The 19,236-nt window shown below is 34.9% G+C and overlaps 1 protein-coding gene across 3 annotated transcripts; it reads right to left on the bottom strand.

The window, feature by feature from the left end:
• Nucleotides 1-375: 375 nt before the first annotated feature.
• Nucleotides 376-19,235, bottom strand: LOC125659008 (uncharacterized). 3 transcript variants are annotated; one of them, XM_048890500.2, is made up of 6 exons: nt 18,984-19,235; nt 16,328-16,474; nt 11,206-11,274; nt 8,608-8,802; nt 5,521-5,661; nt 376-2,104 (listed from the first exon to the last, which is right to left on the bottom strand). In XM_048890500.2, the coding sequence occupies exons 1-6, from the start codon at nt 19,137-19,139 to the stop codon at nt 1,916-1,918; spliced, it is 897 nt and encodes a 298-aa protein (XP_048746457.2). In that variant the 5' UTR covers nt 19,140-19,235; the 3' UTR covers nt 376-1,915. The 3 variants fall into 3 exon arrangements, with proteins under 3 accessions (XP_048746457.2, XP_056002576.1, XP_056002589.1); XM_056146601.1 differs by having other exon boundaries at nt 8,698-8,802; nt 18,984-19,210; XM_056146614.1 differs by lacking the exon at nt 18,984-19,235 and adding an exon at nt 17,189-17,267.
• Between the last annotated feature and the right edge of the window lies 1 nt (nt 19,236).

Here is a 19,236-nt window from a genome sequence, read left to right as displayed (position 1 = left end):
GTATGGATAATACTACCCCCCCCCCCGAATTAAAATAAGATATTCTCTAACCGTTACACTTCCAGATCTGATTTTAATTAGATTGCAATATTAGATCTAATTTTAATTAGATTGCAATCTTTACCTACGTTAACGTCTTAGGTTTGCCGCAGCGGTGGTACGAGCAGGACTTTCAAGAACAGCGATCTGCCTGTTACGAACACAGGCACAAACCGGCAATGGTGACGTCTCAATAGAGTGAAAGATTCTCAAGAGGAACAATATACAACCAATCAGTTGTCTCTTTTTCAGGGTCGTTAAAGCTAACAGATGAGAGAACAGCCAAATCGCCAAACCAAGTAGCAGATAAACCTTAGAACAAATAAAAGATAGAGAGTAACTGACATCAAATTTATTTGGTACATAACCAATGCTCAAATAAATTCATTCTACAAAACTCAGGACACTTCCTTTAATATGAAATTATAAAAATACTGGACTGTACAAAACTTTTATTACATTGCGGGTTGTGCTGCCTGTAAGCTGTCAGTTTATCTATCCATCTTATTTACATTTGTCAATATCAGCAAAAGTCAAACTTCAATATACAATACACAACAGTGCACAATAGACTCCAGTCATCTAAGGCACAATGGCAAATAAAACAATGTAACAGCACTATATGGAGACAATATAAGCACTACTGTGACTGGTAGAACAGAACAGGTGGAAGTTTTGAACACAAGGAAACTAACTACAAAGTATTTTGATTATACATATTGAGACTAATAATTTATTGCTCTATCAAACTACCATGAAATCATTCAATACTGTTTGTTGAGCAATTTGGATGTCAGGAACATTTGGCCGATTTTTCTCCAAAGAGTAGTTGCTTTATTTTTGACAATATTTCCTTTATCATTTAAATATTAAAAGAAAATTTTGTTTTTATTTCATTGGTGATAATCCTCATTTGCCAATAAAACCATTATTCACAACATGCCAACAAAATTACCTTAATACTTTTAGTACAGTTTTTCTGTGAACTCACTAAATATAGTGGGAACACAAAGACCCACTCAATGTTTGATACCCTAGATATGTATAATGGAAAAGGCTTTAACTCCTTTAACACAGGGAATCCAATTTCAGTGATAGAAAAATAATAGCATTTACCCTATATTCTGTAGCTCTCAACTTGCACATGATTAATCTAGATTTTCACCTAATTTTGTCAAAATATTCCAAGTGCTTCCCAAAGTATTCGACTGATTTATATTAACTATAAACAATAAAATGGGCCCACTGAGTATTCTTTTTCCTCATGTGTACACAGACAATATTTACAATGCAGGGGACAAATGCATCCTATCAACTTCATCGAATAGCATTTTGAAATAGAAAAAAAAAACTTTTACTTGAAAATGCATGCGTCGATAGAAAAAATCGTTCCTTTCTTCAGCTGTATTACATAACCAGAGGCCATGTGAAATGGAATGGCATGAGTATACCACATAAACTCATCAAGGGTACCTGGATGTTAAGAGGGCCTGTTTGGCAGCTCAAGTAATGCACAGTTTGTGTATACCATCTCTGAATTTACAATTACAGTAAACACACAAAAAATCATTACCACAAATATTTTAGCTATTTTCATGACTCCAAATTTTCATTTCACAAAAAAAAGAAGAAAAAAAAGAATTATATCTATACATGTATTTTAAAATTAATCTGCATGACATGATTATAGACATTTAAAATATTAAAAGCAGATCTAGCGATGATATACATATAAAAAAAAAAAAAAAAAACAGATAAAAAATTTCGCTACATACTGTGTAATATAATAAACACATAACAACTGTTAGCACTAATAGACATGGAGTATTTGTAAGACAGAAATGTGTTTGACATGAATTATACTGATTGGGAGAGTCTAGCTACTCTTGGAGCGAGTGAAGTAGGAGTTGGTAGGGACACGATCTTCCCTGGTCAGCAGGAAGTACCCCACAGCAGGCAGAATCCCTCCCACTAGCGAGTGACCAATCTGAAGGAGGACTGCTTTAGTGTTTTCTTTTCTCAGGTTGCAGTAGTACACAGAGGCTAATGTAAGCAGGCCTACAAACTAAATATCACATCAATTACAAGTACATTCCAACCCAGCAATACAAATTACATATACAATCCAACCTAGCAATACAAATTACAAGTACATTCCAACCCAGCAATACAAATTACATATACAATCCAACCTAGCAATACAAATTACAAGTACATTCCAACCCAGCAATACAAATTACATATACAATCCAACCTAGCAATACAAATTACAAGTACATTCCAACCCAGCAATACTAATTACAAGTACATTCCAACCCAGTAATACAAATTACAAGTACATTCCAACCTAGCAATACAAATTACATATACAATCCAACCCAGCAATACAAATTACAAGTACATTCCAACCCAGCAATACAAATTACAAGTACATTCCAACCCAGCAATACAAATTACATGTACATTCCAACCCAGCAATACAAATTACATATACATTCCAACCTAGCAATACAAATTACATATACAGTAAAACTCTGATATAGCGAATTTCTGGGGACCCTCCATAAAAATTCACTACAAGCGTTATTCGCTATACGTTTATAGCGAATTCATAATTCAAATATAACGAATTCGTTATAAAACTTTTTTATTCAACATGTATACCAGTTATATAAGAAAGCAGCAATCGATATACTTGCGTTTGTATTGTCTTTAAGAGAAATGAAGCCTATATATTTTCGAGAAGAAATATTTTTATACAAGAAATATACACATTGATTTATATATGATAATTTATCTTGATAGATTATTAAGTCATGCAAGAACATGTCGAGAGAGAAATGTCAACAAAAGTTTGCGCAATACATACATGTACAGTCTATTGCAATTGTCATTTACTTGTTGCTTTACACAAATAAATGAGTGTACGATAAAATAAATGCAATCAATAATAGTAAACAATACCGATAATATATTTCCTAAACGTATGTGCAAGTATTGTTTTGCGTTAACAACCTTTCATGAAAAAATACAAACAGAAATGTCGGAATAAGTGTGGATCCTTTATGTCAATGGAAAACGATTGTTAAAAATCACAGAGTTGAAAATGAAAAAAATAAATTCGTTATAAAAAGTCATTTTTACGTTCAATTTTAATTCTAGGGGAATAGGAATTTACTTCGTTATATCCGTAAATTTGCTATATCCGTGTTCGTCATAGACGCAGATTTTTATATAGAATATATAAAGAATTTGCCGGGGAAATCGTTTTCACTTCGCTATAGCCGTAATTTCGCTATATCCGTGTTCGCTATATTTGAGTTTTACTGTACAATCCAACCTAGCAATACAAATTACAAGTACATTCCAACCCAGCACCACAAATTACAAATACATTCCAACCTAGCACTACAAATTACAAGTACATTCCAACCCAGCAATACAAATTAAATATACATTCCAACCTAGCAATACAAATTACAAGTACATTCCAACCCAGCAATACTAATTACAAGTACAGTGGAACCCCGTTATTACGTTCCCCCTTTATTACGTTAGTCCGCATATTACGTTGGAATTTCAAAGCACAAAACCATTTCTTAACAAACCTATATAAAATAGACCTCGTTATTACGTTGTCCTAAAATGCCGGGTCTCGGTATTACGTTGTAAAAATTCCGACAAAAACGTAATAAACCCCTAATTATTCAATAGTGATTCTCAAAATAATAAGCCATTCACACCTTGACTGCCTGAGGCAGTCACCACGTAAATTTCCTGGTCTGTTTGGGGATTAGAGACGCTTGACTGATCACGCTTCGATAGATGTAGCGACATCAATACAGGTGAATACCCCGTATAGAAGCCAGTGATAAACAATTAAATAATGTTTATTTAGAAATTGTACTCTATGAAATTTACTTCATTTTTCATATTTTGATAATCAAAGAAATAATTTCTCAACCGCCTGCGTGTTGATGCGCACGTGATTTTAGTGCCATCATTTAGAGTTATAAATGAAATCTTCGTGCATCATTATATGATTACCTTCGCTATTAAAACTCTATTCACGGAAAGCTTTGGTACCAAACAAGAAAGACAAAATTTATCGTAGCAATGTTACAACTGCTTGGGTAACTGCTTGGACATAGGTGACTTAAGGTGTTCAATTAAAAAAAATTGTTCGTTGTTTGGACATGCAGCTTGGGTGTTCGTAAATCTCGTCCATACATACACCAATCTATCGGCCGATTCGTGCACGGCATTTACCTCAGTGAATATTTTAAAATCCCTTGATGCGCACGTGATTTTAGTGCCATCATTTAGCGTTATAAATGAAATCTTCGTGCATCATTATATTTTTTTTTTATGTGGATTGCGCTTAAATTGTTCTCCGTGCATGTTTATCGTTGGTGAGAAGTGTGTAAGTGTTGGGTATCGTGTGTGTTTTGTGTCTATAGTTTTGTTGTTTTTTGGATGGGATTTTTTATTGTGTTGTGTATTGTGTAATTAGAGAACTTAATAAAAACGATGTTTTGTTATTTTTTTAAATACGAATGTTGAATACGAACCGGAACGAGTTATTGAGAGAAATTTACATGAACGCATTGTTTTAAAGTTGAACAAAATGGCGGTCCAAACGAATGCAGAAAAAGCAACGTTTATCAAAACATCCTTATGTATCCTACACCGAAATAAAGAAAAGGGATAAGAACATGAAGAATTACGGACATTAAAGATAAGATGTAAATAAAACAAAGTATCATAGTCTTTTAAACAAAGAAACAGTAAAGATATATTCACACACCCCTTCACGGAGTACCAACGGACGATATACAATCACCAAATGATATTTTAACTGGGAACGTTTATTACGTTGCCCCCGTTATTACGTTATTTTATCGTGACAAATTGGAAAACGTAATAACGGGGTTCCACTGTACATTCCAACCCAGCAATACAAATTAAATGTACATTCCAACCCAGCAATACAAATTACAAGTACATTCCAACCCAGCACTACAAATTACAAATACATTCCAACCTAGCACTACAAATTACAAGTACATTCCAACCCAGCAATACAAATTACATGTACATTCCAACCCAGCAATACAAATTACATGTACATTCCAACCCAGCAATACAAATTACAAGTACATTCCAACCCAGCAATACAAATTACATGTACATTCCAACCCAGCAATACAAATTACATGTGCATTCCAACCCAGCAATACAAATTACATGTACATTTCAACCTACATGTAGCAATACAAATTACGAGTACATTTCAACCTAGCACTACAAATTACATGTACATTTCAACCTAGCAATATAAATACAGACTTCAAGAAAGAATCATACATTGTCATAATTTTTAAAATGAAACTCAAAGTACACTAGGAAAAATGAAATCAGAATCATGTGTATTAATTACTTACCTGACTGACATTTTATATTAACCGATGTGTTACTTACCACAATCTGACTGACAATGAAGCTTTTTTTGTCTTCTTTTCGGAGGAAACATGGTGCATACCACGAGGTGAAGATGTTGCTGATCAGCAGTACACCAATGGACTGCACCAAATAATTTGAGGCCATCGTCTCTTTCATTTTCTATCATAAACATTAAATGGGTTAAGATACAAACAATCACAGTACTACGACAGTCTATTTTCTACAGTGTATAAAATACAAACAATCACAATCACAGTACTATGACAGTCTATTTTCTACAGTGTATAAAATACAAACAATCACAATCACAGGACTACGACAGTCTATTTTCTACAGTGTATAAAATACAAACAATCACAATCACAGTACTATGACAGTCTATTTTCTACAGTGTATCACATGAACCATGCAGTTATATCTTATTTCAGCTTAAAAACACTGCACAGTGAATAACAGCTACAGAACAAAAGAATTCATGAAGGACGCTTATCCATACAAACAAATCATACCATTCTTAATCAATACATTTTTTTTAGATGGTTACCAAAGTATACTCCCATATTTCTTTACATGACAATCTCAATTTAACAACAGTATATTCTTAACATATTTTCCAACTCAAACTACCACAAATGTGGCAAAAGATATCTTAATACAGTTCTGCAACCTTATCAGCCCTACGTAAGTAGACAATTTTATAATATCTACAGAAGCGTAAAGAAAAATCTTCAGCGTTTAACAGAATCATTTGAATTATTGTTAATCAAGAGCATCAGCAAGAAATGAGATTCTGCTTTAAAAAAAACAAGAGGCCCAGGGGCCTTATAGGTCACCTGAGTATCATGTAACAACCTTCCAATGTTTGAATTAGGTTTGTGTTTAAATATAAGAATTTTACTTTTGGATGGAAGAAACATTGATTAGCTATGTGGTCATGAAGTACATGTGTCATTTTTATGTTCAATCAATAATCCTTTTTTAAAAAACCTAGGTCTGAGACATCATAAAGAAAAGGGTTATTTACTCCTTAGATAAAACCAATATAAGAAGATTTTCAAAGAATTTCTACATTTTCACTATATGACCAATAGAGCCCCACCCTAACACAAGAACCCCTGCCCCAGGGGCCATGAATTTCACAATTTTGATAGAGGGCTCAACGCTCATTATAATTATGCCCACAGTTTGGCTTCTTGATGTCCAGGAGTAAAGAAGAAGATTTTTTAAAATTACACTCATTTTGATGGTTTTTGCCCCACCCCTCAGGCCCCAGGGGGGCAGGGATCATGAATTTCACAATTTTTGTTCCCCTCCACCCACAGATGCTATATGCCAAAATTGGTTGAAATTGGTTCAGGGGTTTCGGAGAAGAAGCTGAAAATGTTCAAATGTTAATGCACGATGACGGACAAAAACAGAAGATTTTCAAAGAAATATTGCATTTTCACTATATAATCAATCAGCCCCGCCTTTGCACCAGAACCCCTACCCAGGGGCCATAAATTTCAGTTTTGAAAGAAGCATCCTTGATCATCATTATCATACTATTAGTTTGTCTACTTCATACCCAGCAGCAGAGGAGAAGATTTTCAAAGAAATAAAATGCATTTTCACTATATGATCAATAGAGCCCCACCCTAATACCAGAACCCCTGACCCAGGGGCCATGAATTTCACAATTTTGAAAGAGGCATCCTTGCTCATCATAACCATGCTATTGGTTTGTCTACTTAATACCCAAGGACAGAGAAGAAGATTTTTAAAGAAATAATGCATTTTCACTATATGACTTATAGAGCTCCACCCTAGCACCAGAACCCCTGATCCAGGGGCCATGAATTTCACAATTTTTAAAGAGGCATCCTTGTTCATCATTACCATGCTATTAGTTTGTCTACTTAATACCCAGAGACAGAGAAGAAGATTTTCAAAGAATTTCTACATTTTCACTATATGACCAATAGAGCCCCACCATAACACACCAGAACCCCTGCCCCAGGGGCCATGAATTTCACAATTTTTAAAGAGGCATCCTTGCTCATCATTACCATGCTATTAGTTTGTCTACTTAATACCCAGAGACATAGAAGAAGATTTTCAAAGAATTTCTACATTTTCACTATATGACCAATAGAGCCCCACCCTAACACAAGAACCCCTGCCCCAGGGGCCATGAATTTCACAATTTTGGTAGAGGGCTCAAAGCTCATTATAATTATGCCCACAGTTTGGATTCTTGATGTCCAGGAGTAAAGAAGAAGATTTTTTAAAATTACACTCATTTTGATGGTTTTTGCCCCACCCCTCAGGCCCCAGGGGGGCAGGGACCACGAATTTCACAATTTTTGTTCCCCTCCACCCACAGATGCTATATGCCAAAATTGGTTGAAATTGGTTCAGGGGTTTCAGAGAAGAAGCTGAAAATGTTAAAATGTTAACACACGACGAACGACGACGGACAAAAACAGATAGCAATAGGTCACCTGAATGATTCAGGTGACCTAAAAGGGGTGTGTGTGTGTGTGTGTGTGGGGTGTGTGTGTGTGTGTGTGGGGTGTGTGTGTGTGTGTGGGGGGGGGGGGGGGGTGTGGCATCCTAAGGGTGTCAATTATCATAGTTGTCTATTGCAATTATCATAGTTGTTTATTGCATAAACTTAAATGCTTCCTACTGTCAGAGGTGAACAATGAACTAATTTCATTCAACATGTAAATCTTATAACAGAATCTAATGAGTATCAACAGAGGCTTATAACAGAATCTAATGAGTATCAACAGAGGCTTGTAAAGGGGATCAATTTTAAAAAGAATATCCTGAGTAGCTGTGAATGAGTGTGTATTTTAATAACAAGAGCCACAGGTCTTTCATATGACATTAACAAACAACAAGAGGCTCATGGGCCACAACTCTCACCCTGGATAAAATTTGACCCCATGGTGTTGTGACTAACTGAATTTGAATCCAAACAAAATGGGAATGCCTCAAAAAATGCCTTTACATAAAGAATAATATGATGTCTATATCTAAGACTCATCAAGACATTTTATCTTTAAATTCAGTTCACTTGCCAATACCATTAAAATTAATAAAGATGGTGACACAAACCATGAGTGACAAGATAGTGGATGGGAAAGCCAGAGCCGCCAAGCCGTGGAGCAGGAAGACGAGAAACATTAGACGGAATACAACACTGACTGGTCCCCTCTGCTCCCTTCTCCCTATGGATGGGCGTGTCTCCACCAACAGCATCACATTAATTAACCAGATCCCTGTGTAGATCGTCAAAAGGAAACAAAAGGCCTGAATAATAAATGAAGAAATTACCACTTTTTTCCCCCTACAATATATGACAAGCAATTCTTTATCCTCTAGTTATGAATACCTGGGCAGTTAAAAAACAAGCTACTTAACTACAATTGACATTCTGTGATTATATTCTGCCAAATTAAATCAGAATTCATATTAAACAAAGATATATTTTTTCTAACAAAGGCTAGTGCAATGACATCCAAGATCTGTAATGATAGAAGAAATAAATTTCATTTTAAATGAACTGCGATGCTTCATGCACACATACTTCAGGAAGTGCTTTAGTGCTTCATGAAAAGTGTGCCGACGAGAAGCATTGCAGGTCACAACCTCAAGTATTTTCAACAAGAGGCCCAAGGGCCACATTGCTCACCTGAGTCACCTTGACCCATATCTGAAGACTTTCCATATATATTTGCATGTAAAACCTTAGTCCCTATTATGGCCCAAACTACCCTTTGCAAACTTGAATCTACACTATGTCAGAAAGCTTTCATGTAAATGTCAACTTCTTTGGCCCAATGGTTCTTGAGAAGAAGATTTTTAAAGCTTTTTCCTATATTTGTATGTAAAACTTTGACCCCCCCCCCACTTGTGGCCCCATCCTACCCCCCAGGGGCCATGATTTGAACAAACTTGAATCTGCACTATGTCAGAAAGTTTTCTTTTAAATATCAGCTTTTCTGACTCAGTGGTTATTGAGAAAAAGATTTTAACTATATATTTGTATGTAAAACTTTGATCCCCCTTGTGGCCCCATCCTACCCCCGGGGCCATGATTTGAACAAACTTGGATCTGCACTATGTCAGAAAGTTTTCATGTAAAAATCAGCTTTTCTGGCTCAGTGGTTCTTGAGAAGAAGAGTGTTCCTATATATTTGTAAGTAAAACTTTGATCCCCTATTGTAGCCCCATCCAACCCCCGGAGCCCATTGATTTGAAGAAACTTGAATCTGCATTATGTCAGGAAGCTTTCATGTAAATCTCAGCTTTTCTGACTTAGTGGTTCTTGAGAAGAAGATTTTTAAAGTTTTTCCCTATATATTTGTATGTAAAACTTTGATCCCCCCTTGTGGCCCCATCCTACCCCCGGGGGCCATGATTTGAACACACTTGAATCTGCAATATGTCAGGAAGCTTTCAGATAAATTTCAGCTCTTCTGGCCCAGTGGTTCTTGAGAAGAAGATTTTTAAATGACCCCACCCTATTTTTGCATTTTTGTGATTATCTCCCCTTTGAAAGGGACATGGCCCTTCATTTGAACAAACTTGAAAGCCCTTCACCCAAGGATGCTTTTGGCTATGTTTGGTTGAAATTGGCCCGGTGGTTCATGAGAAGAAGATGAAAATGAGAAAAGTTTACAGACAGACGGACGCCGGACAAAATGTGATCAGAAAAGCTCACTTGAGCCTTCGGCTCAGGTGAGCTAAAAATGAAGTTTATTTCTCATATTTAACATTCTAATTTCATTTCTGTTGGAATTCCCAACCATTATAATAGATGTACAATATTTCATCTGTAGTCATATGTGCTTTGTTTACAACTGCAACCCATTCAGGAAGAAATGGGCATCATTACAGATATCAAAGGCAAAGACAATAAAAATGCATCAGGATGAAATCACACAGCTGCATTTGTCAAGTGGTGATATATGTTGAGCAAAACTAATTCAACTAATTTCAAAAGTGGCCACATTCTACTGGACAATGACAAGAAAGGCCAAATTCCACCAGCTATAGATAGTTCAAAAATGTAATCACAGAATGCAATCAGTGACAGCTTAGCCAAAAGTGAAATGAAGTATGTTTGTTTTGAAAAGATGTGAAACACTCCTTTTCTAACAATGTCAAAAATGTTTATTTAAAGAGGCATTAATTGTCATTTTTCATCAAAAGTTTAATTCAATGAAAATTAACCCATCTTATATATTTCAGTAATAAACACTTTTTACCCTCAAAACATTCTTGCAAGACAATAATTCTTCCTTGTATATTTTTTTTTTTTTTTTTTACACTAAAAGTGGTTATTTAACATAGTTTATTAGATTTCTCTTCTTTTTATACAAGATAAATGTTTTTATTAGTCATTAATATATATTCCCATGCCATTGAGAGATTCTAAAAAAAAACACCAAAAAACATGGTTGCCATCACTTTCACAGGTAATGCCCCTTAAGAGCAGACTGTACCCTGTATTAGATTATATACAGGGTAATAGTACAATTCATGCTTGTTCCATTGTTATAAAATTTCAGGCATGTATGATTACAGCTAGATATAATATGTAGATTCTTTTTTAATATTTATATACAAAAAATGCCAGACATATGATAAGCTTGTCAAATTCTTTTTGATAGCGCGGCACCTGTAAAAAATAATAATACATGTACTTACAGCATGGTCAACTTTCTTCTGATACGTTACATACGTATAGAGGGAGGTAGCAAGAAGAGGCACAAATCCCTGTTAAAAACGAAAAACATGAGGCCCATTAACCACAATGCTCACTCAATAAACTGGTGTAAGTTACATGAATTTAAACAATGGCAATTATTACTTTTAACACACAATGTCATTGACTGAAAAACACACTATAATTTACTATGTAAAGCATTGTAAATGAAAGATACCATTTTTAAAATAAATTCATTCTAAAAGCAGAGACAAAAAACCAAATATTCATAAGTGATGGATTAAATCATAAGGAATCAGCAGTTTGTCAGCTTAATCTGTAAAAACTCATCATATATTTATAGATATCTTATAAAAAGGATGAGGATGGGTTTGAAAATTTTAGAAATCACAAAAAAAGAAGGGGTTTGGTATATCAATTGGACATGTAAACAGGTTAAAACAGCTAATTAACATGATTAAGGTGGACTCTGATGAGGAGGTTCTCATTCAGAACCAGTAACTGAACAGTAAAAAAAGATGGTTCAACAAAACTTGAATCTGGATGTTGTGCAATCTAGCATGCTGTGCCATCCATAAAAAATTATTTTAGCCCCTAAAATTTCCTTCAAATATCATTTCAGTTTCATAAATGTTGTGGAATTCAGATTTGTCAGTTTTTAAATCAAAAATCCAATACTGAACATATATCTTGTAAAAATGATTTAAAGCTCAGGCCTGGGGTCAATTACATAGCAATGCAATACATTACCATTACTTAGAAACTTTGACATTACCATTACTCCTATTTTGAAATGTTATGCATTACATTACACATTACTTAACAAGAGGTACTGTGAGCAATGCTCACTAAGAATACCCCCCGCTTACCCCAATCTCCCAAAGGGTGTTGGTAATAGGTATAAACTACCTCTTTTCTGAGTGTAAAAAACAAATGGCATGACAAACCGAACCATATTGCTACTTCGATGTCCAGTGCGCGTGACCTTTGACCTTTTGACCCCAAAATCGATAGGGAACATCTTCATCCCATGGGTAGTCCATATGTATGATATGGTGACTGTAGGTGGAAAGGATAACGCTTTAAAGCCCGGAAACCATATTGCTACTTCGATGTCCAGTGCGTGTGACCTTTGACCTTTTGACCCCAAAATCGATAGGGAACATCTTCATCCCATGAGTAGTCCATATATATGATATGGTGACGGTAGGTGGAAAGGATAATGCTTTAGAGCCCGGAAACCATTGCGTCTACAGACGGACGGACAACCCGATTCCAGTATATCCCCCCCCCCCACAACTTGTTGCGGGGGGTATAATTAAGAGTGCATTACATTACATATTGATATAAAGAAATGACGGAAAAATTATTTATTTATTACGATTTATGAATATACACTGTAACATAAGCACACATAATATTCATGAATGTTAAGAAACACATCCAAGTAAATCATTGCTTTTGATTGTCATCAATATCATGGATTTAAATCTAAACCTCCTAAACATCATCAAATATTTGATTGGGGTTTTACGCCATTTTGGCAATATTTCAGCCATTTTATGGCGGTCAAATATTTGAAGTAATGTAATGTGCATTACAGTATATTTTCTACAAGTAATGCATTACATTACCATTACTTGTGATGCAAGAATGGCCTATTTCACATTAGGCCAATTCAACTTAATTAATAAATTATCATCCGGGGTCACAAAAAAAATATGGGGTGGATGGGAGAATTACATCTTTTAATTTTTACTTCCCGGGAATTTTTTTGTTAACATTCAAAGAATCCTTGGTAGAAGATATAAAACCAACATTCTGGGACTTTAATTCACTCAAGTCACTGGGAAGCAAGTTTGTTTAAAATCGTAATTTTTGCAAAAAAAAACAACAACAAAAAAACCCAAGAGGCTCATGGGCCACATCGCTCACCTGAGTAACATTGGCCCATAGCTGAAGACTGCATGTAAAACTGTAGTCCCTATTCTGGCCCCAACCTACCCTGGAGACCATGATTTTTACAAACTTGAATTTGCATTATGTCAGAAAGCTTTCATGTAAATGTCAACTTCTTTGGCCCAATGGTTCTTGAGAAGAAGATTTATAAAGATTTTCCCTATATTCGTAAGTAAAACTTTGATCCCCCCTTGTGGCCCCATCATACCCCTGAGGGACATGATTTTAACAAACTTAAATCTGCACTATGTCAGAAAGCTTTCATATATATATCAGCTTTTCTGACCCGGTGGTTCTTGAGGAGAAGATTTTTAAAGATTTCTCCAATATATTTGTATGTAAAACTTTGATCCCCTACTGTGGCCCCATCATACCCCCGGGGGCCATGATTTTAACATACTTAAATCTGCACTGTTAGGAAGCTTTCATGTAAATATAAATTTTCTGGCTCAGTGGTTCCTGAGAAGAAGATTTTTAAAGATTTTCCCTATATATTTGTATGCAAAACTTTGACCCCCCTTGTAGACCCCTACTACCCCCAGGGGCCATGATTTGAACAAACTTGAATCTGCATTATGTCAGAAAGCTTTCATGCATATCTCAACTTTTCTGGCTTAGTGGTTCTTAAGAAGATTTTTCCTATATATTTGTATGTAAAACTTTGATCCCCTATTGTGGCCCCATCCTACCCCTGGGGGCCATGATTTGAACAAACTTGAATCTGCACTGTTAGGAAGCTTTCATGTAAATTTCAGCTCTTCTGGTCCAGAGGTTCTTAAGAAGATTTTTAAATGACCCCACCCAATTTTTGCATTTTTGTGATTATCTCCCCTTTGAAAGGGACATGGCTCTTCATTTGAACAAACTTGAAAGCCCTTCACCCAAGGATGCTTTTGGCCAAGTTTGGTTGTAATTGGCCAAGTGGTTCTGGAGAAGAAGTCAAATGTGTAAAAAGTTTACAGACGGAGAGACAGACGACGAACAGGCAATCAGAAAAGCTCACTACGAGTTTTCAGCTCAGGTGAGCTAAAAATTGGGGTGAGGCCCTTTTTTGAAGGACGGGCGGGGATGAAAATCTATCAATCAATTTTAATTGGCCTCATAATGAAATTGTCTTTCATTACATTAACCCAGGCCTGTTAAAGCATATGGTATATATACAGTACACAGGGTGTCAAGCCACTTTTGGTCTAAAAAATATAGGATTTTTTTTGCAGTTTATACCTAGGGCAAATATAGGGATTTTTACAGCAGATTTATAGGAATTGAATATTGCTTAAATACCCAAATAAAATACCATATGGTTTCTTCACAGATCACTGGATGTGGGCTGAGCTCATCTAAGGTCATTGTTATTTACCTGGCCAAGAGATCAGGGTGTTGTGTATATTTTTGTTTTACACAGGAAGGGTCTCAGGGCTGTCTGCAGTGTTTCTGTGGTCATAGTGTTTGTATAATGGTTGTATCCCTATGGCTAGATGACACAGTTTACAACACCCCTTCTTTCTCTCTTTTACTCTCAGTCATTGGCTCAATGAATAATTTCTTTTATAAATATAGAACTATCATAAATTGATAATATAAATTATTTCAATAAGTTAAAAGTTTTAGAAATTAATGGGCAAATTATTGTTCAATCTAATTAAAATTAGATGTTGGATCCACTCGCATACTCGCTACACACACATCTAAAAACATCCCATAGAGGGTCACGTCAGAGGTCAAATTCGGTATCACTCTAGACTTATCGGCTTCAACAAACATTCAATGATTTTGCCAGCGGTGATTTCATTGGTCAATCGAATTTGACCTCTGACGTGACCCTCTACGGAATGTTGTTAGATGTTTGTGTAGCGAGTATGCAAGCGGATCTAACATCTAATTTCAATTAGATTGATTATTGTTTGATTGCTGATTGTGTAATTTCATAATACATGTATATAAAGGGGGGAAATTACAATTATATTAAAATTGCGTTGTTCAGTGGTCTTTTTAAAAACAATTGAATTACGAGAAAATAGCAGTTGTGGACAGGTCAATGCTATCAAAACTCTAGAATACAGGGCTTCCTCAAGATCTAAAGAATGCCTGTAGGTACTGGCTGTTATTGTTATCAAAAATCCTCTCTGGGGTAGCTCTAAACCACAGTTTCTGCAGATGTCACTCCACCGAGATCTATTGTTAAATGTTTGATTGACAGACGGCTAACAATTTGGGGGTGTTAACTTAAAGTTGGGTCTTTAACATCCTTCTTGAAAATATTTCACTCATATGGAGATGTCACCATTGCCGGTGAAGGGCTGCAAAATTTAAGCCTATGCTTGGCACTTATGACCTTTGAGCAGGGAGGGATCTTTATCATGCCACACCTGCTGTGACACGGGGCCTCGGTTTGGTCGCCTCTTATGACAAGCAAGGGGTACTGAGGGCCTATTTTAACCCGGATCCCCCACGGGATGATTTATAGGAATAAATAAATAGGGTTTTAATTAAAGAATTTGCATAAAAGGTTCTTGTTTCTGAATAAAAATCTAGCAAACATAGTATCTTACTGGAGAAGAATTAATATTAAACATAAACAAAGATAAAATCTTTTCAGATGTGGACAGTTTTCCATCCAATAGACAGTTCTTATACAATCATCATAGTTATTTTCTTCATAACAATCTAATCAAATACCAATTTAGCATCAGCTTCTGGATTTGGGGGGGGGGGGGGGGGGGGGGTTGTTGTTGTTTCTCTCTCTCTCTCTCTCTCTCTCTTTTTTAAATATCATTTTTGAAAATAGGACTGTCCTTTTTTGGATATATAGGGCTTTTAATGACTTATAGGGGAAATATAGTCCTGAACCTTCAAGTTCACAAGAAAATATAGGAATAAATAGGGACTTGACACCCTGAGTACATAATCTTTTCTTAAGAAAACCATCATCTTGATCTTTGTAATTCGTTAAGGACATCATGCAACAAAGATTTTCTAGCAGTCCACTTGTATCAATTTGAAAACCCTTACCTCTGCAATACTCAGCAATAAAAAAAAATCTAAATTCTCATCCTACCGATTCCTTCAGAGTTTTTTTTTCATGAATTTTTTGATAATTTACCCCATAGTTGGTAACTAAATCTTTTTATCTAAGAATTTTACCAAAGCCTTGGAGAGTGCAATGCTTCCAATGACCGTGTCATCTCTGGAATTAAGACACAGATATTGAAAACAGGCTACTCCAAGAAAACAAGCTCCCAAAGTCTGTACGCCATATCCAACAGCTGGATCTGATGGGGATTCAAAAACCTGAAATTAAAAAAAGACAAATAGTTTCCAACTATTTACAGCAACAAACAAATAAAAAATCAAACTGTCTAGTCTAATTTACATTTCTACAGTGTTAAAGGGACATGGACACAATTTAAGCTGAATATTTTCACAATTTTATTTTTCCATTCATATTGTTTACAATGTTTATCTAAAGTATTTCTAATGATCAACCAAAATTTTAATATCAGTTGTTGAGTTACAAGTGAGAAACAGCACTCACAATTCTTCAAAATGTAAACAAGGCTCATGCCATGTTTTTTGTTTACTTATAGATTGCTTAATAGAAAATAGCATGTTTAAAGCAAAATGAGATGTGTTAAACACTAGAAACTCTTTAATCATTTTAATAATTAACTTGTAAATTGAAAAAATCTGCTTTAAACGAAACCTTTACTAGTATATTTAACATATGGAAAGAAAAACATGGCACGAGCCTTGTTTACATAACAAAGACTTGTGAGTTCTGTATCTCCTATGTACCTCAACAAGACATTAAAATTTTTGCTGACCATCAGAAATATCTTAGTTTAGCATTCTAGACATTGAAAATGGAAAAATGAAATTTGAAAATTTTCAGCTCAAACTGTGTCCATGCCCCTTTAAAAGTTCACGACTTTTGAAATTTATAATTATTATTTTTAATGTGAAACTGATTAGCCAATGTAATTGAAAATTACCCAATCAACATACAAGTAAATTTTGCTGCATCAAAATGGACGCAGTCGAGTTGAAAAATGCACCCCCAATGTATAAATCCTGGGTATGGCGACATTTTGGCTTTAGGACAAGTGATAAGAGTGTTGCTCTATGTTAAACGTTTTTACATTATGTAGAATTTATTTGCAGAGAGCAATAAATACAACGAAACATGAAAAAATCTTAGCATTATGAAGAATTTGGTACATGCTATTGTATCGAATCGAGACTAAAGTATTGAAAATCGAATCGAGAAGATACTGTATCGTTTCACCCCTAAAACAAACCAGTGAAATGTTCATTTTGTAATTATAAAGCATTTTGATTTTGCACAGTCACAAATTTAACTTTTAGATGACACATTTTACCTAAAGAATACTTGTAATGCGATAGATAAAATATACCTAGATCGATATTTCAATTTCTTTTGAAAATTTCATAAATGTATCGCAATCTTTGTTTACAAAACAAATGATAAACTCTCTAAAATGAGCTTCTGTGGTAATGTATAACCTTAAACATTTTAAACACATTACACAGTTGATTTTGATCAATAAAAGTAAAAAAACAATATTGGAGGAAAATAGTTAACCAGTCCCTTTAAGGACAAGCGGTAAAAGTAATACGGTCGAAACCTGAAAGTCCCAGATAGCGAATTTTGCACGATTTCTCTCTTAATAGCTAATAGAATGGCATCAAACTTTTTGTGACCTATTAAACAAGAATCATGTAACTTTTTCTGGGAATTCTATTACGAAGGTACTGAACCAGAATTTACATCTACCAAAAGCAGTAAATTTAGTACGTTTTAAAAATGCAGAAACCTGAACACGATCGCTGATCATACGATCTACTGAAAGTCTGTGTTCCAGCATTCAACATACACAAAATTGAATTAGACTGAGTTCTAGATATCTAAGGTAACTTAAATAAATCGCACTTGCATATATGGTGCATTTTATTGTATCACCCTACACATCATTTGTAATTATACGTGTGCGCACTCAGCCAGTCGCTCTGAGTGAAAAAAAAAGTAGAACAAATAGATCTGATGTATAGTAATATCAAATTTAAACATCTAGTTGCATCATACATTTATTTATAATTAAATGTTTGAAAAGTATGTACAGTATATTTTCTTTTCAAGCCAACATTTTTAACAAAAATTACAACTTATCTTACATGAAAATTATAATACCATTATCAAAACCTTTGAATTTATGGTGCATCTTTTTTATTTTCTATTTAAAATGTTTTTTTAATACTTTGTGGTCTCAAGATCTGAATCTTGAAGAATCTTTAACATACATTTCCTAAAACACAAGCTGTTTCATTATTCACTGATGTTCAGCATCATTCCCCCATACAAATTTAGACATCCATTCCATTAAAAAGAACTCATAACTTCAATAAATGACCCGTATATATATATATAGAAAAGTTTGGAGAGATATTCAATTTTAATCCCCAGAGTTGTAGTTCTACTGTAACTCTAGTCATAATAATCTAATTAACTGTGTCTCGGGACTGGCCCTTACCACAACTGGGTCCGTAGGGCGTTATCATTTTAACGATAGAACATTCTATTTATATTCTAACCCTGCAGCTAGCAATTTGATGGAACTTCAAATTTTCCGAACACAGCGCCAGATTGTAAACTACTGCACCTCATGTATTTTTTTTTTTTTTTTTTTTTGAAAAGTAAAACGTTACTGATGTTTAACAATTAATTTCCTTGAACTGTTGAATTTGTTTATCTTTTATACATTAATAAAAAAAAAATACATACTTTTGACACCACAGTTTGGGGGAAGAGAAAGCATCCCATTCCAAACCATGCTGTGAGAATTAAGTCAAACGACCATGCAGCTTTTTTGCTTTGTTTAGCTGCAATAAATGCAACTACAATTGCAACAGCTCTTAAATAATCATATATAGCAGACATTTTTGCAAATGAGATTTCAAAAATGTAAACAAATCTCCTTTCCCTTCGAAATGACGCGGTCGCAAGCGAGCACAACGCCACCTATGAAATGTATCCG

Source organism: Ostrea edulis, chromosome 1, assembly GCF_947568905.1.
Source record: "Ostrea edulis chromosome 1, xbOstEdul1.1, whole genome shotgun sequence".
In the NCBI taxonomy this organism is placed as follows: Eukaryota; Metazoa; Mollusca; class Bivalvia; order Ostreida; family Ostreidae; genus Ostrea; species Ostrea edulis.
Note: the sequence above shows the minus strand (reverse complement) of the source record. Positions and strands in the feature narration are given on the sequence as shown.

Excerpts from the sequence above, each read along its gene's own strand:
- LOC125659008 (XM_048890500.2), bottom strand. The coding sequence starts at position 19,139 with ATGTCTGCTATATATGATTATTTAAGAGCTGTTGCAATTGTAGTTGCA. Across the intron at positions 8,803-11,205 it reads AGAAGAAAGTTGACCATGCT|GCCTTTTGTTTCCTTTTGAC; the intron begins GTAAGTACATGT and ends TTTATTATTCAG. Across the intron at positions 2,105-5,520 it reads TCATTGTCAGTCAGATTGTG|TTTGTAGGCCTGCTTACATT; the intron begins GTAAGTAACACA and ends TGTGATATTTAG.